The sequence below is a fragment of the Drosophila mojavensis genome, unplaced genomic scaffold (genome assembly GCF_018153725.1).
Source record: "Drosophila mojavensis isolate 15081-1352.22 unplaced genomic scaffold, ASM1815372v1 contig_80, whole genome shotgun sequence".
NCBI lineage: Eukaryota > Metazoa > Arthropoda > Insecta > Diptera > Drosophilidae > Drosophila > Drosophila mojavensis.
This window is the reverse complement of record NW_025318906.1, coordinates 2410054-2432489: the sequence shown is the minus strand read 5'-3', so window position 1 is coordinate 2432489 and position 22436 is coordinate 2410054. Positions and strand designations below refer to the sequence as shown.

Genomic DNA, 22436 nt, shown 5'->3' with positions numbered 1-22436 from the left:
TATGTAGAACAGCTGTTTGTGGCGGTTGTCCGATATATACCCATTTTCATAGCGCATTTTTGCGTTTATATATTTATCTATTTACTGATAACTTATCGGAAGTAAACCGTATTCCTTAGTTATCGCTTCAAGGTTGCCGGCAAAATTGCGTTGCTTCTTGATATTGTTAAATCATTTGAAAGTGTTAAAAGAATAAGATGTCGACAATTGAGAAGCTCTCTATACAAGGTGTACGCAGCTTTGGCGTTAATGCCGAAGATATGCAGGTAAGCTTTAAATGACGGTTTGCTACAACACCTGTTGCTAATCCTGTCCTATTAGAGTATCACCTTCTCGTCGCCCATTACGCTGATCCTGGGTCAAAACGGATGCGGCAAGACAACAATTATTGAATGCCTGAAATATGCCCTCACAGGCGAATATCCGCCCGGCAGCAGCAGCGGCAAGAACTTCGTGCACGATCCCAATATATTTGACAAAAATGAGTCGTTGGCTCAAGTGAAAATGCTAGTGTGCGACCGTCGAAATGTCCAGATGTCCATTTGCCGTAGCATGAAAGTTACAAAAGTTAGAGCCGGTCTTACCTTTAAGACCATAGATTCCACGATTAATTTTTTGGGTGGCGACGGGAAGCCGTCAAAGAACAGCCAAGAGTCGATGAGCTCTCGCGTCATCAATACGGATATGGCTATTAGCGATTTCATGGGCGTATCCAAGGCAATAATAAACAGTGTTTTATTTTGCCATCAAGAGGACTCCAGCTGGCCACTGGATGAGCCCAAAAAGCTGAAGGAGAAGTTCGATGCGATCTTTGGCATAACGGAGTACAACAAAGCACTCGACAGGATCATCAAGTTGCGAAAGACAGCCGTGGAGGAGCTTAAAGTAATGAGTATGTAACTAGTTTCAGGGTAAATAACTGAAGAGTAATAAGTGTTGTCATTGTTAATTTGCTATTTTCAGATGCAAACTTGAAGCTCTTGGAGCATTTCAAGAAAGAAATGGACGAGAAAACGATGAATCTGCAGAATGCGCAGCGTAAATGTGAGGAAATTAAGGAGGAGTGCATCAAATGTGATGAGGAAGTAAAGCCAATTGATGCTAGACTGAAGGAGATACGGAATATTGAATACGAAATTGGGGAATATCAGGCGGAAAAAGTCAAAGTCGATACCAAGTAGGGGGAACATAATATCTTCAGCTGTTATGATGTTATACTGTATAAATCCTTTATTCTCGCCAGGCACCAAAGTTGTGTGGAGCAAATAGCCAAGCTAAATAGACAGATCAAGACGCCCTTTGAGGGCTCTCTCGTGGAATTGGAGGCAGAGATACGTAGCTTCAGTCAGCGAATGTCCGAAATAAAATATCAACTTACTGATGTCGAGGAACAACTTCTGCAAAAGCGTAAGTCGAAGGAAGAACAGCAGAAAACGCTGGCCAAGCAGGATAGAGAACGCTACGTGGCACAACAAAAGCTGAAGAGCGAGCAGGAATGTAAGCTGGAGCTCTCGCGACACATTCAGACTTTGAGCGCTCAACTGCAACTCAATGTGGAGGCATCAGTCGTGGATAATCCACAGAAATTAATTGATCTTCTGGATGACATCGATGGGAATCTTATGGCCAAGCAGTGTGAGATCACAGAACTGTCACAGAGCAATGATCAGGCGGATCAAGCGCGTCAGGAAAAAATCGATGAGCTGCGCAACGAGCTAACCAAATCGGAGCAGAGCATAAAAACACAGGAAAAGCAAAAGGCGGACACCGAACGAGATATCGAATCACTGGAGCTGAATATCAAACAAATCGAAACTTCACAACAGCAGCTCAAAGTACTCGAGAAGCAAATCGCTGACACAACTGAAAAATACGAGCATTCCACGCGCAACTTCAATCAGGAGGCATGTCGTAAGGTTATAGCCAGCAAAAAGGCGAACAGAGACAAGAAACAGGCGCAGTTTAAGCAGCTCGACGATCAGCTCACATTCCTCAGCTCCATCGCTAATGTGAAGACTGAGATCGGACTCAAAGAGAAAGAGCTGGAGAAGAAGAACCATGAGGTACAACGTGTGCGCAGCAAACACGCCGATAATCTGAGCAAATTTTTCAAAGAATCAATATCAAGCAATTATCGTCGGGCCATGCAAAATGAATACGATAAGCTACGGCGAGAGATTGATGAGTTGAACGTGGATGCCAACGGTAAAAATTTGGCGAAACAATCACATGAGATCAAGCGCAAGAACCTAATTGAAGAAATCGCGCGCATGGAGAAGGAAGTGCAGGACTCTGAAGAGCGCATTTATCAAAAGTGCCATGGCAAACCCTATGATGAGCTGCTGCTGCGCAGCAAAACAGACATAGCCAAGCTACAGCTGGAGCATGGAGCACTCAAGTCTGCCGAGGCCATGTACAAGAAGTAAGATAAGTAATCTACTGCACTTCGATAATCTAATCTCGATTTTAATCGTGCAGGTATATACAAAAAATAAATGAAGAGCCCAGCTGTCCGTTGTGTCATCACAATATGTCAGGGGATGAGGTGCGTCTATATTTATTGCTATCATTAACTGTCTAATTCTCGATTGACCCTTAAGGCCTGCGATTTGACTACCGAGTTGACGGATGAAATACAAAAGTTGCCGGACAACATAAGCCGCACTGAAAAATCCCTAAAGACAGAGCAATCGAAGTATGAGCAGTTACTGCAGATCAAGCCAACCATCGACAAAGTTAAGGAGTTGAAGGAGAAGCTGCCCAAGAAGAAGGAAGAGCTGCGAACCATTGAACAAAGTCTGGGTGACATAGTCAGCGAATATGAGACGCTAATGGCTCGACTAGGTGAGCCGACGCACAATATGGACTTGGCCAATTCGATGCTAGGCGATATGACCCTGCTAGATGAGGCGCTGAAGGAATCTGTGCGCGTTAAAAAGGATCTAGAACAGCTAAAAGTACAATCACAATAAATTCCCTAATTTAGTTATTTATTGTAATATATTTAAATTACAGCTTAAGTTGCCAGATAACTATGATGCCAGCGTCTCCATAGAAGATTTGCAAAAGCAAAAGGCTGAGGTGTCCAGAGAGCTAGAGGCTGAATCCAAAGCGCTGGAGACCAGTCAGCAAGCATTCGAGCAGCAAGTGGAGGCACTGAGCCGCTTGCGTGAATTTCTAAATGGGTAGAATTTAGTTGCCTATATAAGCATATATATATTTATTAAATTTAACATATTTTAGCTTAAAGGACAAACGTATAAATCTGCAGGAGGGCGTACAGAATCTACCCCAATTGAAGGAACGTTTGGACAAGCTAACACGCATGGTCATCGCTATTGGCACGGAAGTAACGGAGCTCCGATCAAAGCTGCAGCCGATCAAGCAGAGGCTGGGCGCAGCCTTGAGCGAGAAGGCGCGCTTGAAAGAAATTGAGCGTGTTAAGCTGGAGCAATTGCAGGCTAAATATATGGAATATAAAAGCATCGATAAGGATATACAAAGGCAAGCAGTTAAATACTTATCTAATAAATATATATAATATATTCTTCACAGATTGAACGACCAGGCGCAGGAGTTTGCCAAGTTAGATCTAGTGAATGCCATCAAAAAATTCGATGCCTCCATCAATGCAACCAAAGAGGAGCTTAGCAATTTGGTAGCTATAAGTATTTTACCCACTGATATATAGAGTCTATAACCAACCACATTCCAGGATACACATATCAACGAAAAGAACGATGAACTGGAAGCCATTAAGAAGAAATGCTTTGATCAACAGGCTCTGGAGCGCGATCTAAAGGACAATCGCGAGTTAAAGCAGCTGCAGCTGAAGGAAAGCGCATTAAGTGAAGATTGTAAGAGGCTAGCAAAGCAATTGGGAAATCTCGATTTTCGCAGCGTCACAAAGGAGAAGAATGAGCTGATAAGGAAACGTGATGTGGCCACCGTGCGACGTGGCGAGCTGCTCGGGCAGCAGGGCGAAATTAACAATCAAGTGAATAAGCTCCAGAAAGAGATGGCCGAGCCGAGGTATAAGGAGTCCATGAAGAACTATATGCGAGCCAAGTTCGAGGTGGCTGTGAAGCAATGTGGCATCGAAGACCTGGGCCGTCATCGTCAGGCCTTGGATTGGGCGCTGATTGAGTTTCACAAGGAGAAAATGAATAACATAAACAGCTTGATTCGGGAGTATTGGCGCATGATCTATCGTGGCAATGATATTGATTATATACAGATCAAAACCGATGACAGTCCAAGTGATACAGCGGCCGATCGGCGCAAGAACTATAACTATTGTGTGGTCCAGTCGAAGAATAACTCCGTGATCGATATGCGTGGCCGATGCAGTGCAGGACAACGTGTCCTGGGCTCACTCATCATTCGCATGGCCCTGGCGGAGACGTTTAGCAGCAACTGCGGTGTTCTGGCCTTGGATGAGCCCACAACGAATCTGGATCGTGATAATATAATGTCATTATGCGATGCCCTCAATCGCATCGTCGAAAGTCGCCAGCATCAATCGAATTTCATGCTCATCATAATTACGCACGACGAGAATTTCATCTCATCGCTGGGCAAAATAACAGATTATCATCGAGTGTATCGCAACTCTGAATGCAAATCGGTGATACAAAAAGTTCGAGTCGATGGGGGTCACTAGACCAGACAAAGAAGATGCCATATTCCATATATAAATATAGGAAACATTTCTTTCCTATATCTTAAAAACATATATATAAATGTTACCATATGTCATATTTACTATGTTATTGAGAGTGTATATTCCATATTCATGTTATATGGTATGTTTAAAACATAATCTATTAAATATTTTTTATTAATCAACCCTAACGATGACTGATTAGGTAGATTATTAAAGGAGATGTGAGCAGTATCTGCCGTAGAACAAAGATAATCATTATTGCTTGATATATTTTTGGAATCGAGTTTATATTGAATCCTGACCTTAGTATACACAGTTAGCTGCGCTTTGATAATCTGAACACCTAGTAATCAATTTGTAAAATCTGAAGTTTTCCCATCCATGGCACACGCCACATGGCTGGCAGCAGTTGTCGAGTGTGGACCGACGCAAAAGGCGTTGGCCAACATGCAGAAACAGCGCGATGTCCAGAGTCCTTAAATGACGACCGGCGCGAATTTGTGCAACTGATGGAATGTGGGAATGTGGTTAAGAAATATGTAGACCCAGATGAGCCGGTGAAACGGCGAGCCGATCTAACCGATTCATTCATCAACCATGGAGGGGAAGCCTTTCAGATTTCAAGTACAAGGATTACAGGCCCCTGCTGCATGGAATGCGGGCCACGCGGCGCAGCAGTGCAGGCAAAGCAGGTAGGCATTTAATATAGAGTGAAACCCCACGAAACGATCATGGCAATTAGTCGAACAAACTTTTCTCTTATGTATACGCTCAGTAAGTCATACAGTGAAAGCTCTCTTAGCGAGCTTTTTCTTGTTGAGATCACACATCGTTTCGCTTCAGGTTGTCCCAAAGGGACTCCTGTTTGTAAGCTCACTATCGATTGCATATATATACCTATCGATATTTTGTTCCGTTGATGTTTGATTTAACTCCCAATTTGCAGCTAACTTCGCTAAGAAGAGACAAGCCCTCGCATAAGCAGGCCGTTCGCTTGGACTCTCAGACCTATGTGGGTCGTGTGTTTCCCATGAGGTTTCGACTACGTCGAGCGGCATGCAAGTGTCTCAACTGTAATCGGGAACTGGCGCTACACGAAACAGTAACTGGCAATGAGGATATGCTATTGTTGTCCGATTGCTGCACCGTCAAAATAGAGTCACACAAACAGATCGAGAATTGGAATCGCGTTGCTGTCGGTATTATAACGGGACAGCAGAAAATTTCCAAAAAGACTCTGACAGAAAGCTGTAAGGAAGATAAAAGATCTGTGACATTGCCACGTCTACCTACCAAAGATCCTGTGAGGAAATCGAAGAAAAGAAGAGCAACAAAATTTGTGAAGAGCGACAAATCCGGACCACAATCGAAAAAGTCAAAAATTTGAATTCAAATTGAAACGGCTTTAAAAACAGATTGCAATGCAATTTTGAATAGAGTTCTCAGTTAAGGCCTATAGATGAACGCCGATTATTGAAATTGCACAATTTTGAATTGCTTTTCATTTATATGTTTTAACTAAAAAATTCTATTTCGAAATGTTTCTAAAGTAGCTTCAATGCGAAGGCAAAGTATTTTTTTTTTTTTTTTACTAAACAAAATTATGAAAGTATAAAGTGTAAATTTCAAATAAAATTAAAAAAAAAAAATTGTTTTACAATTGATTGATCTGGAATATGATATGAATTTACATAAGAGAAAAATGTCATCCTTCGCTAATCAGGTCTATCTAGACTCTAATCTCTAGTCTATCATCTAAGATACCCGGATTACTGTCTCTGCGTACGAATGGGTACTCAGGCGGACAGATCAGTTCGTCGTCTTTATCTATAATATATATATTATATATATACTTTATAAGGTCTACAACGCTTTCTACTGCCTCATTCATTATTTTTAATGATTCAGAATATATAAAATTAGAAAAATTCGAAAGATTAATCCACAGAATGGATTGCAATCGGATCAGTAAAAATTTATTTGCGTTCTTAGCTCCGAATTCGCAATGTAAATGAAGAATTCGCTTGTCTTATCAAAGAATTATATCATCAAGTTACACAGACAAAACGTGTACAAAAAGTTAAGATCATCGTTTTTATGATATAATTATCATGTGCTGCTGTCTGGCAAGCACTTAAGGGTTTTATTAGACTGAGATATAAATTCTAAGTTATTTTAAGACTAAGTATAGATAGAGCACCGTTAGCCATGAAGGAAAAGATTTCTTTTGCAGTTCCTTCTTTATTTGGCAGTAAGTGAGTATATGTATTGGAATATAGAATCATAGGAATAGAGTCTCAAATAACGCTCTCTCTCTCTCTTTCTACTGCCTCTCTCTCTCCTCTTCGGCTCTACTTGGCATCACATAGTTTGGGACCGTTGCCAATGCAGGCAGCATAAGCCATCAGATGTGGAATCGTGTGCTGCTGCATGACTCCCGTAAAGAGATGACTCTGCGGTCCGGAAGCGAATATGGCTACATCGTCGCCGGAATGCACGCCCTGATCCTTGGTTATATAGCCAGGGAAGACAAAATCATCGGCCCCGATTTCCGACGTCATATCCATGCGCTTGCCATTCGCATCAATGTAGTTCTTGGGGCCGACAGCATAGTTGAGTGTGCTGTACCTAATGCCATTGACATCTGAGTCGTGTTGGTTCAGTCCGAGAATGGGTGTGCCTCGGCCAGGATAGCCAGCTATGCTCAGGGCATGTCCGTGATCCGATGTGACGACGATCAGGGTATCCTCAATGCTCGTCATATCGCGGGCCAGCTGAATGGCCTTCTCGAACTCCAGTGCCTCGTCCAGGGCATAGCCTGCCTTTGTGTAGTGATTGCCGTAGTCAATCAATCCACCTGATTAGAGGAGATGCTATCAAGTGAACTGGAAGGGACCAGCAAAGCCATAAGAGCTAGTCTCACCTTCAATAAAGACGAAAAACCCGTTTTCATTTTGGCTCAACTTCTTGATGGCCACCTCCGTGAGCTCGGAGAGCGTGGGCTGATAGCTGGGATCGGCTTCCAAGTGGAACTTCATTAGGTAGGACTCGAAGAGTCCAATGACACTGGAGACGGCCGAGACGTTCAAGCTCAGCAGCTGCTTGCGATTGCTGACGAGGACGCCGCCCTCGTGACTCGCCTGCCAGCGTGAGAGTAGATTGACGCCATCCGAACGCTCACCTGGCTTGCCGTGCAAATCCTTAATGGTCTTTGGCAAAAACTTGCCCATGCCACCGCCAAACATGACTTCGAAATTCCGTCCAGGCACTTGGGTCACGAGTTGGGTGGCCATATCGACGCATTCTTTGGAGTCCACGCCATAGCTTTCCACATCCGTATCGCATTCCCAATTGCGATTCGCTGTCTTGGCATAGGCACCCGAGGGACTGGCATGGGTGAGCGTTGTGGTCGTTACAATGCCCGTGGATTTGCCAGCATTCTGGGCCCATTCGGCAATGGAGGTGAGTCGATTAGCTGGATCTTGGCTTTCCGTGCAGTTGTTAAAGTTCACCGCTGCGCTGACGCCGATCTCAATGATGTTTGTCTTCACGCCGCACAAATACGCCGTAGCTGTGCAGGCAGAGTCCGGCACTTGGGCATTGGAGCAGTAGGTCTGCATAAGAAGAGAAAGAGCGAGAGAGAGAGAGAGAAAAAAAAAAGAGAAAATAGAATATTTATTATATTATTTTCTCTTCTTTAACTCACCCGACTTAGACCGGTGTGTGGGAACCGTTCGAAGCTCAGCGACGCCTCTTCACCGGTCCCGCCCGCTCTCTGTCCCTTGAGTATGCGTGCCGCTGTCACCGTGGACAGCGACATGCCATCGCCCAAGAACAATATCAAGTTTTTGGCCCTCTTGCCATCCGGCTGCGGCAACTTCAATCTCTTCTCCAGCTCCTCATAGGCCAAATCATACCAGAACTGTGGATTCTTTTCCTCTGGCGGCGTATACTTCTCAGTGGCTATGCTAGTGTCAAAGCGTGTTTGCACGAAACCCCTGCCAGTCAGCTCCTCCACATAATGAACTCCATCGTTTGAACCGAGGGCAACGCCCACCAGAACGAGCAGCACAAATATAAGCTGTTGCTTTAGGCAAAGCATCTTAAGCATCTACCAGACGGACTCAGCTCTTACCAACTGATACCATTTTCGGCACTCTGCCAAGGTTTATATACATGAATTTAGAACTCTACGAATATAGATTTTTATGGCTTAGTGATAGCAAGGCCTTTTTTCTTGTTATTCTCAAAAGGGATTTAGCATTTCACTTATCTGCAACTCAAGGCAAATCGGTGTCACACTATTTTCTCTTTTTTTATTACGATCAATCATTATGATTTTTAGTAGAAGTTGAGATATAGCTGGTGAAGGTGCTTGACTGGGAGAAATTTAATATGTATGTAATTGCGAAATCAAGTTCATCGCTTTACTGTAATCTTAAAGAAATTGCTGAGCTCATTTGAGTAAATACGAAATAAACGTTGACTTAGCCATAACACGTGTTATATCAGAAAAGATAATTGTTTCGGTCATGATTTTGGAACGTGTGTAAATTTATCTGTGAAATTATTCTGCCTCCTCATAAGACAAACAAAATCCAAAACTCGAGTTCAATGTAATAAAATCACTGGAAAACTACCTTAGTAGGAAATGCTTGTAGATTACATACAGAAGGAAATTTTTTGATATAATTTTATAGACACAAAAGAGATAAATTTGAATATTTGATAATTGATTGTTTTTTCGCGCACTCAGCGCGTTATCGTCGTTATTTTCAGCGATTCTTCAGCTGCATAACTATCGATTTTTGCCGTTTGCGCAGTGCGCACTTATCGATATTTTGGCTATGCCGTCGATTCTTCTCGCAACAATCATTCGGCAGCCAAATCGTCCAACAACAACAGCGTGTCGCGTAATTATTTTTATTCCACCTCTTGCTTATAAAAAAAATATACAAAATTTAAAACAGCACTTATATATTTAAATATATATAAATATTTGTAAATAATTTGTTTCCATTTGTTTTTAAACAACAAAGTGCCGATAAACAACATAGACAACAACACACACAGTGCAGCTGCCAAGGACACGAATTATATGAAAGTAGTGCAGCTAGGAGCATGCAACGGCATTAAAATATATATAAAAAGTATTTAATAAGCAAGGAAAAGTACAAAGTTTCTAAACTAACGCTAAACTCAACTATTATAAACGGATTGAATTAGGAGTGGTATACAACTGAGTATACAACAGCAAAATAGCGAGAAAGTAATTTTTAAGCGAAGGAGGCAGAAAGAAGCATCGCAGCTGATTTTAGCTATCAAGAATGGCGGCCAATAACTTGCGACAGATTCCATTGACCTGCAGTGGACACACCAGGCCCGTGGTGCATTTGGATTTCAGTGATATCTGCGATAGTGGCTATTTTCTCATATCGGCTTGCAAAGGTACGTAAACAATGAAAAGTGAATCATAAGCATCGACTTGACTATACCCTGTAAACAACTCAGAGTAATATTTTGCATATACTAGAAATATATTAAGTATCAACCCCCATTACATGCTTAGACGTTAATAGTAGAAGACTAATCGATGATCCTAATGATGATCTTAATCGTGCTCTATTCCAGTTACAATTGTATTCTCTAGCTTGGAAGAGATTTTAGTTAAGAACTTGTTGCCTGCTTCCGCTTGTTGCCTTTGCTAAATACTGCCTAATAATACCCTATAATCTTTGAATATATATTATATTATATATATTATATATTAGTTTATCTGTGTGCAATTGTATGTGTCACATATATATAACATAGACAACGCATCGTGCTAGCTCAAGCTATGTCTAGCCTAACCGTAACCTTGACCCAAATGGAAAAAAAATGATCACGAAACCAGTTTAGCAAAACCCTTTGCCAAACGTTCGCCTGTTGCAAATACATACATATTTATGTCTGAATATATTTAACATATGTACGTTCTTTACCTTGACAATGTCTACAAGCACACACTTATTTACAATATATGATATAGGCATGTATGTGTGTTTGTTTGTATTTGTGCTTTCAAAAATATTGTTGCGGAAAGCAAATTTCCCATTGCAAGTTCAAGTTAATTTTTATCGCCATTTAATGCAATGTTTCCCCCTTGTTTAGCAACTTTTCAAAAAACTTTATTTGTTGTCATTCGCAGGAAGCACCTTGAAACTTCTATATATATACATAAGCACATGCATATATATTCAGTGCAGCTGCAATACGTTCCAAACAAAAACAAGTCAGAATTGCAATCGAATGTTGCCAACTGAGCGATACTCTGTACCCAGTATTGTTAAACTATTGGCACACTATTTATTCATGAAATTATTCCACCGAGTGCTTCCTACCCAAGTGCCATACACTAGGATCAGAGTCCTGCCTAATGATAATGTATAATGGGAACAGTTTCAAATAGGTTCTCTTGATATGAACTTCGTCCAATTGGAATGAATGAGAACAGATTTAGAGGCTTTGAATATTTTGTTCCCTTTGAAAATTAAAAGCTTGCATACCCTGCTTTAATTTGCAGACAGGGCGTGTAAACACGGCGATAACAACTGAACTTGTAATGCGACAACTAAAATAAAATTGATTAAGCGCTTAGATTTACGTCCCTGCAAATATTCACGGCCTGCCTCAAGCTCTCTTTTTCTCTCTTCCTCTCCGATTCTGTGTCTGTCTGTCGATCACGTTGCAATGGAAGTGACGTGAACTTGGTGCACGGCTGTCGGCTGTCGGCGTCGCAGCCGCTGCGTCAGGTCGTTGGCATTGAGCGCCGCCGTTGAATCAAGGTAGCTTCCGCCGCTCACGCAAACACACACACACACACACAACTCACATGTATAGGCATTGCATTTAGAGATCGCAATTAAGAATCGATTTCGATTTCTCACATTTGCCATTTTCGCAGATGCCTCACTCACCGACACACACATATGTATGTATGTACATACATGTGCACATGTATGAGCTTAATGATTATAATTAAAACTAGATTTTAATTTCGATTTGTTGTTGCAGATGGCAGCCCAATGCTGCGTCACGGCGACACCGGCGACTGGGTGGGCACCTTCGAGGGACACAAAGGTGCCGTCTGGGGCGTGGCACTCAATCGCAATGCAACGCTGGCCGCATCCGGCGCCGCCGATTTTACCGGCAAGGTTTGGAATGCAGTCAGCGGTGCCGAAATACATAGTTTCCAGCACAAGCATATCGTGAAGAGCGTCGCGTTCGACAACAGCTCCGAGAACATTGTCACCGGCAGCAACGAAAAGCTGGTGCGTGTCTTCAATCTGGAGCAACCGGAGGCGGAGCCCGAGCTTTATATGGGCCATACAGGTGCGATAAAGCGGGCGCTCTTCTGCCGTGACGACAAGTGCATCATCTCAGCGGCCGATGATAAGACCGTGCGGCTCTGGGATCGCATGACCGGCATTGAGGTGCAGCGCCTACAATTCCCAAACAATCCCAATAGCCTGGAGATCTCGCATGACAATCATGTGCTGACCATAACTCACGGCTCGACGATCAGTTTCTGGGAAATCGATACGCTAAAGAAGCTAAAGGAGGTGAAAGTGCCGACGAATGTCGCGTCGGCCAGTTTACATCCGGATAAGCATGTCTTTGTCTGCGGCGGCGAGGACTTTAAAATGTATAAATTCGATTATATAACAGGCAATGAAATTGGTAAGCACTTTGAAAATAATCGTATAGGCATAGCTAAAATCTCTGTCGTTTTTCCATCATAACAGAATCCTTCAAGGGTCACTTCGGACCAGTGCATTCAGTGAAATTCAGCCCAGATGGTGAACTCTATGCAAGTGGCTCCGAGGATGGCACGCTGCGTCTATGGCAGACCACAGTGGGCAAGACGTATGGCCTATGGAAGTGCACCGAGCCGAGTGAGCTGAACAACTCGCTCAGCTCACCACGCGAGGTGCCAGCAAACTGATGTTGGAGAAGCACAAGTCGCTGCTATACAGTGCAAATACAGCCAGCGCATAGAAAATAATTAAAATGAGCATCAATTTTGCATATAACAAACATTTCGAATCACAAATAATTTGTAATTATATATTTCTTTTTCAAATGAAATGTTATCGATAACGATAAACAAGATTCCAGTGCTCTTCACTCATTGACATTCAATCACACACATACACAGTCACACTCACTCATATGCATGGATCTATATATATGCATGAATTGGTGTGTGTGTGGTACTTAATAGAAATAAATATTGAATCGGTTACATTTTGGTAATTCAAAGGTGTGTGCCTGTCGCCCAGTTGTGCAGGTAAATGGTTGTAAAATTGAGCAGAGTCTCGCCTTGATGTATGTCGGGTCGTTGTTGCAAGTGATCATACCATCTAGACAGATTTAAATAGTTTTCCTTATCCACAGGCGACAGGGATTTCTGTAAGCAACATAAAAACTTATAGAATGTGTCGTTTGTAATGTTTTTTAAGCACTCACAATAAGATCACCGATAGCATAAAACACTGCGAGATCGGCGAGTGTTAAGAAGTGTCCCACCAAATAGGATTTGCTGCTAAACAGATTGTTCAAGTCCGCTAGTAATTGCTTGGATACATGCTTATCCTTTGAGCCGGGTCCAACATAAAGAACTGCAAATTCAATCCATTGATAGACCTGTGCCTGCACTTCCGGGGATGCAATACTATTTTGTGCTATCTCTGATTTGGATTCAACCGCCAAGCTTTCTAGTATGGTGGCAAAGCCTGTCACCCTATTGTTTTGGGCGCCAATGCGCGTTACGACCTTCACAATAAGAATTAGATTAGTGTCGCCCACATTTGTATGTATAGGAAGCCCACTGTACCAGACACGTTGTGCTTTCAGATCCATTACCTGTTCGTCATTTAGCTGTATTTCTCCAGGTGCAACGCCCAAACAGTTAGCAATTTTCTGCACCGTTGCAACGTCACACATATTTATTATTGAAAATAGTATTGTATACAATACAAAGTGGCTCAAGAAAAATGCGAATGTGCAAAAATGTTGAGATGCGCAGCGCAGGTGTCTGCCAGGGATGGATCAAAAACGATATTAAAAAAATAAAGCTTATCGATAAGCGCGATTTTATGCTAAAATTATGTTATTGGAGCGATGACACAGAAATATGAATAAATTGTTTAATATTTAATAAACATTTCATTTTTATTTATAAAAATTAAGTTTATTAACCAGGGCTACACTAGCCAAACAATCAACAGAATTTCGATAAGTTTGGCGCGCGATGCTCTATATTTTTAGGCTTTCTTCATTAGCATGAGCTAGTGCCTGAAACGTCACATCGTATTGGAGTAGAAATATAAATAAACTGGTGGTGATCATCAGCAGCTGGAATATATAAAATGATAGAAAGCAACAATGACTGAAATGTGTGTACAATTACCGCTGGTATAAGTTTGTAGTCCAATTCGAAAAGATCGCAGGCCACATGCGCTCTTACATTGTCCTGCAACTGCAATACAAAGTGATCTATGGTTTCCATCAAATCTCCGTTAATGCCATGAACAGTGCTCAACAACGTTAGGCAGTTGGTTTGCTGGGAAATGAACAGTTAAGCATTTACACTGACCAAACATTTATATGGTTTAATTTTACAACACCTTACCTCTCGCTGGACGTTGTTATTAAAATAGAGAATATAAAACATTTTGGACGTATGCATAATAAGAAATAAATTATTATAGCACCACCAGTTCCAGCGTGCATTACTAGAATTCTCAATAGCTTTATAGAAGAGGAACAAATTCGTATTGAAATTAATCAAAGAGCTCGAGTAGAGCAGCAAAATTGAGAGGCCATAGGTTTGATTGAGAACTTTGTAAAAGTGAAGAAGGTTTCGGTGTTGCCAGCGCAATTCCTGGAGTGCACCTCGTCGCATGGAAATCCCACGCTGAAGCTCCGCATGCAAAGCTTTTACCAAGCGCTTCATGCGACAGCAGATGCCCTCCATCAAGGTGTAGTAGAGTACAAAAGAGAAGCCAGTCATGGTGTTGGGTACGACGTAGGTGTGCCAACTGCAGGTCGATTTCCAAATGGTTTCAGCACTATTAAAAAACACAATGGGTATGGCGCAGCTAACGAAGATGAACAACAGGAAGAGTTGAAAGTGCACGAAGCGACGGATCTTCTTGCGCTTCACAATGTATCCACTAGCCAAGTCAAATTTGCCAATCGTGTCGAACACCTGGCCAATGCGTCGCTTCCAGCTCAGGCTAACAATCACAACGCAGGGTATATGCATGAGGTAGGTAATTGACTCAAATATATAAAAGTTTCTCTCCAAATTATTCAGGTCACCACTTGAATCATTCAGTTCCAAGTAGGCGAGGAAGCAGAGCCAAATATAGAGCAGGAATAACCAGCAATACTGCATGACCTCGTGAAAGCGACTCGAACAGCGGGGAAAGACGGAAATTGGTGCACTTCCGAATATCACGCAGATGATCAAAAGGAATCGCAGCTCCTGATGCAGTTGCTCTGCATTCGATTTGTGCAGCTGCTGTGTGAGATTCCAGTTGCTGAGCAGAAGGAACTGGTAATAAATTATAGACTGATGTATTCTGGATAAGCATACCTTGGGTGCTTTCCGGCTAATCCCAACTGGAGCTGCGTCCAGGCAGCTATGCGACGTTCCTTACGCTTGAGCTTCAGCATTTCGTTTGACAGTTTGAAGGCTCTACGGGCTTTTCAATTAGCTTTCATTAGGCACATCCTGGCGGGCTGTAAGGAACACATTAATCAAAGCTCACTTAATGATTTTCCGATTTTAATTGAATTCATTATATCAATGTATCATTTAGTTCTTCTCTTGACTCAAGCATGAGCACTTGGCTCTATTTGCTGTTCCTTTGTGCCCGCTGCCTGGGCGTCTCGCCACCCAACAAGCAGGTCAAGTATCCGCATCTAGTTTGGTCCTTGCTGCTCCTCATCTGTGTCTGGTTCTTCACGCTGCATCGTCTTATCACCATGAGGTTCTACAAGCAAGTTTTGACCATACAGAAGCTCTTCTATTTTGCCGAGTATCCAGCGAATATGTTGCTCACGGCGCTCTTCTCGTTGCGTATTTATCGCAGCGAAAATTTCTACAAGCGTCTCTCGCTGCAACTGGAGCGCCTCAAGGCGCAGATCTTTGTGAACGCAGATGCAATTCCTCAGCTCTATAGGGGACTACGAAAACAGATCATGATACTGTTCTGCCTTATGCTTGTCTTTCATTCGATCTGCGCGCTGGTGGACAGCGCCTGGCTGAATTTCGATCCAAAGCTCAGCTTCGCCAGCAACTGTGCCCATCAGCTGCCCTGCGCCATGATCAACTTCGGTCTGCTGCAATATATACTGATACATCGTTTGCTTTGCCTGTTCTATGCGGAGCTCAACCGCCGCCTGGCGGAGCTGCAGCAGCGTCCAGATGCCATTGAACTGAAGTTGGAGGAGCTGCGTCTCATTAGCGTCGAACTGGATGGCATTCAAGCCAAGCTATTGGATAGATTTGAGTTTGCCTTGATCGTGAATTTTACCAATTCGTTGCTGAGCTTCTCCTACGAGACCTTCAATACTTTTCGCCTGCTGGAGCTGGCCCAGCTGAGCGACTGGGTGCTCTATTGCTATCGCTCGCTGTGGCTGCTGCAGCACGGCTCTCGCATTTGGCTCGTGCTGCGCGCTAATGAGCGTATTATAGAGCAGGTGAGAGGGCGCTGTTCCTGTTGGCAATTAACCCATTAACTGATATGATTTATACTTTTTCAGAAATGCCAGCTACGTCTGCTCCTCAACCAGCTAGACGCGAGCGACGCGCGCTTGGAGCGTTCGATTAACAGCTTTCTGTTGCAGCTCCAGTCCAATCACAATCAACCCCTGGCGCTCTGCATCGAGCTGGACACCCTGGCACTGGGCGGGGTAAGTGCTGGCTGCCATTGTCAATCAAAAACATCATAAAAATCAATTTGTTTTACTTTTGTTCCCGCTGGCAGTTTATCAACGCTTTGCTGGCTATTGTTATATTCCTGGTTCAAATCGATTTGGGCAATAAATCGCTAAAGGGTTTTGTCTAAATGATGGTTACTCAATAAAGTATAGAGCGCTTGGCCTTTGCTGTTTCATTTCTTGTCGAAATGCGTTCCCGTTTGCACCTGCAGCTGAATCGCTGCGGCGCCTTCACCAGGAACTGGCTGTTGGCCTTTGGCTGGCTTCTGCTTTGGCTAATTCGTGCTGTGAGCTCTCGCCTACGCGATGTGGCCGCACAGGCGGGCGCCGAGACCAATTTGTTGGCCATACGATTGACTGTGAATCGTCGACTGCATATAGCTGAACGGTTCGTTATCCTGTTATCTTGATATATGTGTCTATTCACAAATCATATCTGACATTCTTGCCAGGCTGCTCTGGCTTTTTGTCCTGGTGGGCAGCGTCTTTGCCGTCTACATGCTCAGCGAACTGCAGATTGCTAGATACGTCAATTCTCCCACTGTCATCTCGGTGGATCGTGATTATCGTGGCTGGAATGGCTCGCTGCCTGCTGTCACCTTATGCTACTACGATCACATTGATTCCTTTAAGGCCAATGAGCTGATACAGGACGTGTGGAATGTGTCCATCATTGATGAGGATTACTTTTATATCATGGACTTCTTGTATGCCGTTGTTAACGCCACGGCCAGCAACTATGCTGAGCTCGCGAAATTCGCCAGTGATGAGCGCTTCGAGCAAATTGATCTCTATGAGATTATACAGACCATAAATCGTCCCTTTGAACAGGTCATCAGCAGCTTTGATGCGGACTTTGAAGTGAATGTGGAGATGGTAATGACAGAGCGTGGCTGCTGCTATGCCATCAATTCACCAATGTCAAGAATGTTGGGCAAGAAGTGAGTGGAATAGCGGTATCTATATTCAAACTGTAATCTCTTCTACGATCCTTACAGAGAAGTGGATTATGACCAAATACCGCAGCCTCTGACCTGCCAATTTGGCAAACAGCAATGCTTTATACGCATGGATCTGTACGAAAGCACGGGAGTGGTTAGTCAAAATCCATATATAGTAGATGTGACTAATTAACTTGAACTTCTCCTGCAGCTGGATGTTCATTCACCCTATGAAATATCCGCCTCGGAGGCCAACATTATTACACTACAGAAATCCGATGAAATAACAGCTTCGTTTAAGGTGTTGGAGACAGTGTAAGAGATACCCATTTTATAATATAAACAGCATATATTTTACAGTATATATTATACCTTAATCCCAACCAGCGCTTCGAATAATCTCCGTGAACTAAGCGTCGAACAGCGTAAATGCGTCTTCAATGATGAGGAAACCTCCAATCTTAAGGCATGTCAAAACATCAATCTGGTTTTTATGCCTTCGCCAATTCTGTGTTCCCTTTAGGTTTACAGCAAATCCTTATGCCTGGCGCGCTGTCGTGCCATCATGGCATTGGAAATGTGCAATTGTGTGCCCTTCTTCTATCCCTTTGTCGAGGGACCAACTTGTAATCCAGCTGGATTTGAATGTCTTTTGGACTTTAAGTGGCCCATTTGGGCGTTGCACATTTGCAAATGTCCCTCGACTTGCACTGAAATTGAATATACCATGCAGACGGTCAAGAAAAGCTCGTGGGGCATGAAGGGCAATGAGGACACGACGGGCATCGACATGGCAACATCTAGCTTTCGCTGGGATCTTATACCACCCAAAGTACGCTTTCGACGCGATGTCGTCTTTAGCTTTGAGGATCTTATAGGTAAGCTAAATAATTTACTAGCTAAGCTTATATATCTAAATATGTATGTATTCCTGCAGTGTCCTTTGGCGGTGCTTTGGCCTTGTTTGTGGGCATTAGTGTCATGGGTCTGGTGCAAATGGGCTACGTCATAATCTTCAATATTTTGCTGGACATAATTAAGCTTCTCCGCTTTATTCACACATTATATTTACGAGCACGCTACCAACGTCGTGCTACTAAGCCCGCAAGTCCCGTTCACAGCAAGAACAATATTTCTAGAGCTGAAACAGCAGAGATACCTTTGTTTGAATATGTTAACTAATAGATGTTTATCAGCAATTAACGATAACGTACTTTTGAATGTCGATAAAAGCAATTGCATTGTGTGTTACAAATAAAAAAAAAATACCTGCAGTTATTTAAATTGAAACTAAAGTTATACCACTAACCACAGAACACGGTCTATGGGTTCTGTGGTTAGTGGTTATACTTTTTAAATATACTCTTTAATTTCGATAATTTCGTCAAGTGTGTCGATAATTTCTTTGCACAGCGATTAATATAATTGCACTGTGTGCCATCATAATTCACACGCGATCGATATTTATTTATTCAATTAAGCCAGCCCTGGTTAAAAACACACGTGCGGCTAAAAATATTTCTGTGTGGCACAATTTGCATTAAACGCGAATCGCAATAGTAAAGTAACATATATATCTAGACAAAATGAGTGACGATGAGTCTAGTGATGGATTGGAGGACTTGAAAGATCTGATGGCCATATATGCCAAGCACGAAGAAAAAGCGCAGAACAGTCGTTCGTCCAAAACAAAGAGAGAGGAAGCGACCTATGTGGAGGTGCCCTCTGAAAAATTGATATTCGGTGATAGACAAGCGTTTCTAACAAACTTGGCCAAATCAGTGGGCAAGAAACGCATAAAACTTGATAGTGTGAGCAAATCAGCAGCTGATGATGATGATAAGGAGGAAGCAGCAGAGGCTGCAAAGAAACCGAAGCCAGCATGGATAGACTCTGATGACGAGGATATTGAAGTGGGCGAGGTGAAGCGACCCACTCGACACACCGGTCCACTGACGCACTTGCGCAAGGACAAATCATACAAAGAATATCTAACAGCGCGCTTTCAACGAGTCATCCGTCAACCAAAATGGGCATCTCTTGAGCGGAGGCAGAAGAATAGCGATGATTCCGACTCAGAGGAGGAGCCGCTGCTTAAAACCGTGGGCTTCATCAATCGCAGAGTCAGGTCAAATGAGCTGCCGGTAAAAACGTTGCCATTCAAACGGACGCGAGATTTGAATCGTGCCACCTACAGCGAAGGCGTTATCACGAGCATCCAATTCCATCCGACCAGCACTGTTGCCTTGGTCTCTGGAGAGAGCTGTGTGGCGAATCTGTATTGCGTGGATGGCCAGAAGAACGAGAAGCTGCACAGCATACGCTTCAAAAAATTTCCACTCACCTGTGCCCGCATGGCTCCGTGCGGCACAAAGGCGTTCTTTGGCTCGCTGAGGCCCTTCTACTATGCCTACGATCTGCTGGAGGCTAAGGAATCTAAGTTAAGGCTGCCTTCCGTGTTGAGTTACTTAACTCACTTCGAGGTGTCGCCGTGTGGGAAATACATTGCCACAGGTGGAAAATTCGGCGCCATCCACTTGCTGACCAGTAACACAAACGAGCTGATCCACAGCTTCAAGCAGGAAGGTCTTGTGCGTGGCATGTGCTTCACGGCGGACTCACAGCGACTGCTCTGTAGCAGCTCCGGCTGCAATGTGAATGTGTTGTCCCTGCGACAGAATTGCATTGAGCACAGTTTCATTGATGATGGCTGCGTTAATGGCAGTTCGTTACAGCTGTCCCCCAGTCAACGTCTCTTGGCGACGGGCAGCAACGAGGGCGTAGTCAATATCTATGATTACGAGAGCATCTATAAGACGACGACGCCGAAGCCCGAGAAATGCTTCATGAATCTGCGCACGGGCATTGCGGATCTTCAGTTCAATCACACGTCCGAGCTGCTGGCCATGTGCTCAGTAAAGGTGCGGAACGCCGTGAAGCTAGCACATTTCCCCAGCGCTACGGTCTATGCCAACTTCCCTGAGCAAACTGACTCCTTCGGTTACATCAAAAAGATGGCCTTTTCGCCAAATAGCGGCTACTTGGCTTTTGCCAGCAGGGGCAAAAGGGCGCCCTTGTTTAGACTTAAGCATTTCAAAAACTATTGAGTGGATGGGATATATCTGGAGTGGATATATGATGATATACGAAGTGAACATATATGGAATGAATATATATGCACGGGATATATATAATTTTTTTGTATAATAAAATTATGATAATTGATAATGATCTGTTCTTTAATTTAAACAAATGATAACTGCTCTTAATTTTCAAGAATGATTATAAATCTTTTGAACATTTAGATTAACAGTTTCTTCAACCCCTCTTGTTCCATACCAAACATAGTTTAATATTAATTTTTACATTTATTTAAAAATGATATATCTTTCAATAGGGAGCCCTGAAGATGTCTCGCTTTTGTGTCTCATGGATTTTTCCGATATCATCCAGTTTCTTGCATATGTGCGACGACTGTGTCTCGATCCATTGGAGTGAATTCATGTGTGCGTTCAATATCTTGCCAATCTGTATAATGGGATCTGTGTGATCCTGTCCCTTGTTCGCCTCGTTGAGATTGTCGATCACCTCTTTCAGATCCTCGGACATTTGCTTCAGCTGCGTATCCAGATTCTCGACCATCAGATAGGTTTGACTGCGCTCCTGATCGACGCGTGGCAAACTGGTGAACTCTTTCTCTAACGGACCCAGACTCTCCTCCAGCTCTTTGTGCTGCGTGGCTATGAACTCCAGCTCCTGGTCGAGTACCTGCTGGTCGTTCTTCACCTTTTGCACTGCATCGTTGAGCTCAATGATCTTTTGGTTGTTGCCAATGAGCAGTTTGTCCCAGGCATTTATTTGCGTCGCCTGCTCTGTGAAGACTTTCTCCTGCTCCTCGAACTCCAAAGTCCATTTGTTAATGTGCTCCTCCAGCTGATGGTACGTCAACTGCGTAGCATTCGCAACGGTGGCTGAGTCAGTGGTCTTTGTTGCAGTGGAGAGGTTGGCAAAGGTGCTGCCAGTTGCTGCGGCTGGCGCAGAAGCAGCAGTTGTAGCCGCAGCTCCAAGTGGTGCTGTACTACCTAGTTGAGCAACAGAAGTCGCTGTGGGTGCTACAGCCGATGTAGTTTTCGGTGCAGTTCCTAGACCCAAGGTTAGGCCACCACCACCAAGTGGATTTGCTGTGGTTGTCGCTGCTGCAGCTGCTGTTGTGGTTGCTGTGGCTGCTGCAGCTGGTGGTTGGGCAAGGAATCCAAAAGTTGGAGCCGCTGTAGTAGCGGGTGCAGTTGTGGCCGCCCCAGCTGCGGGAGCAGCAGCAGCAGCACCGCCCAGCCCGGCACCCAAGCCCGTCAGTGGATTCGATAAAGTTGGAGCAGCTTGTGTTCCCGTCAAGCCAAAGCCGCCAAATTGTAGTGGCGCTGCCGCTGTCTTGCCACTATCAGCATCGCCACCGCCAACATTTGAAGCCGCTGCTGGTGCAGCAAAGCCAAATGTGGGTTTGGCGGGAACTGCGGCGCCGGCAGTTGCTGGCGTTGCAGTGCTAAGCCCAAACGAGAAGCTCGGAGCGCTGGCTGTTGTTGTTGTTGCAGGCAGTTGGAATGCCATTATACGTTATGACAAATACACAAAAAAAATAGTATAAAAATTAATTTAATTTTACACACGATGCATACGTAAACCGCAGCGATATTTCACAACTTATCGATAACGGTGTGGCTGTAATGCACAAAGCAAATGTTTTGGTATTTTTTAATAACAACCTCAGCTGGAATCGCAAGCGTAAATTAAAATGCCCGCGCCAATCGCGTTACATTAAGCTGAATTTAAAAAGATAA

The 22436-nt window shown here is 43.5% G+C and overlaps 10 protein-coding genes across 12 annotated transcripts; 6 read left to right on the top strand and 4 right to left on the bottom strand.

The window, feature by feature from the left end:
- The first annotated feature begins 100 nt into the window (after window positions 1-100).
- Window positions 101-4848, top strand: LOC6578517 (DNA repair protein RAD50). The gene is made up of 10 exons (XM_002004391.4): window positions 101-266; window positions 322-892; window positions 964-1177; window positions 1244-2422; window positions 2479-2545; window positions 2601-2957; window positions 3016-3185; window positions 3244-3504; window positions 3556-3658; window positions 3716-4848. Exons 1-10 carry the CDS (start codon window positions 198-200, stop codon window positions 4661-4663), a joined length of 3939 nt encoding a protein of 1312 aa, XP_002004427.1. The 5' UTR covers window positions 101-197; the 3' UTR covers window positions 4664-4848.
- Window positions 4849-4951: 103 nt separating this feature from the next.
- Window positions 4952-6272, top strand: LOC6578516. The gene is made up of 2 exons (XM_002004390.4): window positions 4952-5358; window positions 5613-6272. Exons 1-2 carry the CDS (start codon window positions 5062-5064, stop codon window positions 6051-6053), a joined length of 738 nt encoding a protein of 245 aa, XP_002004426.2. The 5' UTR covers window positions 4952-5061; the 3' UTR covers window positions 6054-6272.
- Window positions 6273-6852: 580 nt separating this feature from the next.
- LOC6578515 (membrane-bound alkaline phosphatase) lies at window positions 6853-8818 on the bottom strand. Its single transcript, XM_002004389.4, has 3 exons — window positions 8373-8818; window positions 7590-8280; window positions 6853-7523 (listed from the first exon to the last, which is right to left on the bottom strand). The coding sequence occupies exons 1-3, from the start codon at window positions 8775-8777 to the stop codon at window positions 7018-7020; spliced, it is 1602 nt and encodes a 533-aa protein (XP_002004425.2). The 5' UTR covers window positions 8778-8818; the 3' UTR covers window positions 6853-7017.
- A 743-nt stretch (window positions 8819-9561) lies between these two features.
- On the top strand, window positions 9562-12820 carry LOC6578514 (serine-threonine kinase receptor-associated protein). Of its 2 annotated transcripts, XM_032729837.2 has the most exons (4): window positions 9562-9579; window positions 9706-10114; window positions 11723-12388; window positions 12454-12820. In XM_032729837.2, the coding sequence occupies exons 2-4, from the start codon at window positions 9994-9996 to the stop codon at window positions 12651-12653; spliced, it is 987 nt and encodes a 328-aa protein (XP_032585728.1). In that variant the 5' UTR covers window positions 9562-9579; window positions 9706-9993; the 3' UTR covers window positions 12654-12820. The 2 variants fall into 2 exon arrangements, with proteins under 2 accessions (XP_032585728.1, XP_002004424.1); XM_002004388.4 differs by having other exon boundaries at window positions 9563-10114.
- On the bottom strand, window positions 12762-13758 carry LOC6578513 (eukaryotic translation elongation factor 1 epsilon-1). Its single transcript, XM_002004387.4, has 3 exons — window positions 13574-13758; window positions 13178-13483; window positions 12762-13118 (listed from the first exon to the last, which is right to left on the bottom strand). Exons 1-3 carry the CDS (start codon window positions 13652-13654, stop codon window positions 12966-12968), a joined length of 540 nt encoding a protein of 179 aa, XP_002004423.1. The 5' UTR covers window positions 13655-13758; the 3' UTR covers window positions 12762-12965.
- Window positions 13759-13863: 105 nt separating this feature from the next.
- LOC116804078 (putative gustatory receptor 59f) lies at window positions 13864-15396 on the bottom strand. Its single transcript, XM_032729835.2, has 4 exons — window positions 15312-15396; window positions 14343-15255; window positions 14121-14273; window positions 13864-14065 (listed from the first exon to the last, which is right to left on the bottom strand). The coding sequence occupies exons 1-4, from the start codon at window positions 15389-15391 to the stop codon at window positions 13967-13969; spliced, it is 1245 nt and encodes a 414-aa protein (XP_032585726.1). The 5' UTR covers window positions 15392-15396; the 3' UTR covers window positions 13864-13966.
- Window positions 15377-16821, top strand: LOC6578511 (putative gustatory receptor 59e). Of its 2 annotated transcripts, XM_002004385.4 has the most exons (4): window positions 15377-15459; window positions 15538-16420; window positions 16484-16633; window positions 16708-16821. In XM_002004385.4, the coding sequence occupies exons 2-4, from the start codon at window positions 15557-15559 to the stop codon at window positions 16786-16788; spliced, it is 1095 nt and encodes a 364-aa protein (XP_002004421.1). In that variant the 5' UTR covers window positions 15377-15459; window positions 15538-15556; the 3' UTR covers window positions 16789-16821. The 2 variants fall into 2 exon arrangements, with proteins under 2 accessions (XP_002004421.1, XP_032585727.1); XM_032729836.2 differs by lacking the exon at window positions 15377-15459 and having other exon boundaries at window positions 15537-16420.
- Window positions 16822-16848: 27 nt separating this feature from the next.
- Window positions 16849-18885, top strand: LOC6578510 (sodium channel protein Nach). Its single transcript, XM_002004384.4, has 7 exons — window positions 16849-17048; window positions 17113-17601; window positions 17659-17755; window positions 17813-17916; window positions 17989-18067; window positions 18125-18479; window positions 18539-18885. Exons 1-7 carry the CDS (start codon window positions 16849-16851, stop codon window positions 18781-18783), a joined length of 1569 nt encoding a protein of 522 aa, XP_002004420.2. The 3' UTR covers window positions 18784-18885.
- Window positions 18886-19067: 182 nt separating this feature from the next.
- On the top strand, window positions 19068-20965 carry LOC6578509 (U3 small nucleolar RNA-associated protein 18 homolog). Its single transcript, XM_002004383.4, has one exon. It carries the CDS (start codon window positions 19188-19190, stop codon window positions 20706-20708), a length of 1521 nt encoding a protein of 506 aa, XP_002004419.1. The 5' UTR covers window positions 19068-19187; the 3' UTR covers window positions 20709-20965.
- LOC6578508 (nuclear pore glycoprotein p62) lies at window positions 20950-22315 on the bottom strand. The gene has a single exon (XM_002004382.4). The coding sequence runs from the start codon at window positions 22204-22206 to the stop codon at window positions 20992-20994; it is 1215 nt and encodes a 404-aa protein (XP_002004418.1). The 5' UTR covers window positions 22207-22315; the 3' UTR covers window positions 20950-20991.
- Between the last annotated feature and the right edge of the window lie 121 nt (window positions 22316-22436).

Bases quoted from the DNA above. Each gene is read 5' to 3' on its own strand.
- LOC6578517 (XM_002004391.4), top strand. From the start codon at position 198: ATGTCGACAATTGAGAAGCTCTCTATACAAGGTGTACGCAGCTTTGGC. The intron at 267-321 runs GTAAGCTTTAAA...CTGTCCTATTAG, and splicing joins TTAATGCCGAAGATATGCAG to AGTATCACCTTCTCGTCGCC. The intron at 2,423-2,478 runs GTAAGATAAGTA...TTAATCGTGCAG, and splicing joins GCCGAGGCCATGTACAAGAA to GTATATACAAAAAATAAATG.
- LOC6578516 (XM_002004390.4), top strand. From the start codon at position 5,062: ATGGCTGGCAGCAGTTGTCGAGTGTGGACCGACGCAAAAGGCGTTGGC. The intron at 5,359-5,612 runs GTAGGCATTTAA...CCCAATTTGCAG, and splicing joins CAGCAGTGCAGGCAAAGCAG to CTAACTTCGCTAAGAAGAGA.
- LOC6578515 (XM_002004389.4), bottom strand. From the start codon at position 8,777: ATGCTTAAGATGCTTTGCCTAAAGCAACAGCTTATATTTGTGCTGCTC. The intron at 8,281-8,372 runs GTGAGTTAAAGA...CTTCTTATGCAG, and splicing joins CACACACCGGTCTAAGTCGG to ACCTACTGCTCCAATGCCCA. The intron at 7,524-7,589 runs GTGAGACTAGCT...TCCTCTAATCAG, and splicing joins GTTTTTCGTCTTTATTGAAG to GTGGATTGATTGACTACGGC.
- LOC6578514 (XM_032729837.2), top strand. From the start codon at position 9,994: ATGGCGGCCAATAACTTGCGACAGATTCCATTGACCTGCAGTGGACAC. The intron at 10,115-11,722 runs GTACGTAAACAA...TTGTTGTTGCAG, and splicing joins TCTCATATCGGCTTGCAAAG to ATGGCAGCCCAATGCTGCGT. The intron at 12,389-12,453 runs GTAAGCACTTTG...CCATCATAACAG, and splicing joins TATAACAGGCAATGAAATTG to AATCCTTCAAGGGTCACTTC.
- LOC6578513 (XM_002004387.4), bottom strand. From the start codon at position 13,654: ATGTGTGACGTTGCAACGGTGCAGAAAATTGCTAACTGTTTGGGCGTT. The intron at 13,484-13,573 runs GTAATGGATCTG...CTTATTGTGAAG, and splicing joins TACAGCTAAATGACGAACAG to GTCGTAACGCGCATTGGCGC. The intron at 13,119-13,177 runs GTGAGTGCTTAA...TGTTGCTTACAG, and splicing joins ATGCTATCGGTGATCTTATT to AAATCCCTGTCGCCTGTGGA.
- LOC116804078 (XM_032729835.2), bottom strand. From the start codon at position 15,391: ATGCTGAAGCTCAAGCGTAAGGAACGTCGCATAGCTGCCTGGACGCAG. The intron at 15,256-15,311 runs GTATGCTTATCC...CCTTCTGCTCAG, and splicing joins TTAGCCGGAAAGCACCCAAG to CAACTGGAATCTCACACAGC. The intron at 14,066-14,120 runs GTAATTGTACAC...TATATATTCCAG, and splicing joins ACTACAAACTTATACCAGCG to CTGCTGATGATCACCACCAG.
- LOC6578511 (XM_002004385.4), top strand. From the start codon at position 15,557: ATGAGCACTTGGCTCTATTTGCTGTTCCTTTGTGCCCGCTGCCTGGGC. The intron at 16,421-16,483 runs GTGAGAGGGCGC...ATACTTTTTCAG, and splicing joins ATGAGCGTATTATAGAGCAG to AAATGCCAGCTACGTCTGCT. The intron at 16,634-16,707 runs GTAAGTGCTGGC...TCCCGCTGGCAG, and splicing joins ACACCCTGGCACTGGGCGGG to TTTATCAACGCTTTGCTGGC.
- LOC6578510 (XM_002004384.4), top strand. From the start codon at position 16,849: ATGCGTTCCCGTTTGCACCTGCAGCTGAATCGCTGCGGCGCCTTCACC. The intron at 17,602-17,658 runs GTGAGTGGAATA...CGATCCTTACAG, and splicing joins TCAAGAATGTTGGGCAAGAA to AGAAGTGGATTATGACCAAA. The intron at 17,756-17,812 runs GTTAGTCAAAAT...CTTCTCCTGCAG, and splicing joins TGTACGAAAGCACGGGAGTG to CTGGATGTTCATTCACCCTA.
- LOC6578509 (XM_002004383.4), top strand. From the start codon at position 19,188: ATGAGTGACGATGAGTCTAGTGATGGATTGGAGGACTTGAAAGATCTG.
- LOC6578508 (XM_002004382.4), bottom strand. From the start codon at position 22,206: ATGGCATTCCAACTGCCTGCAACAACAACAACAGCCAGCGCTCCGAGC.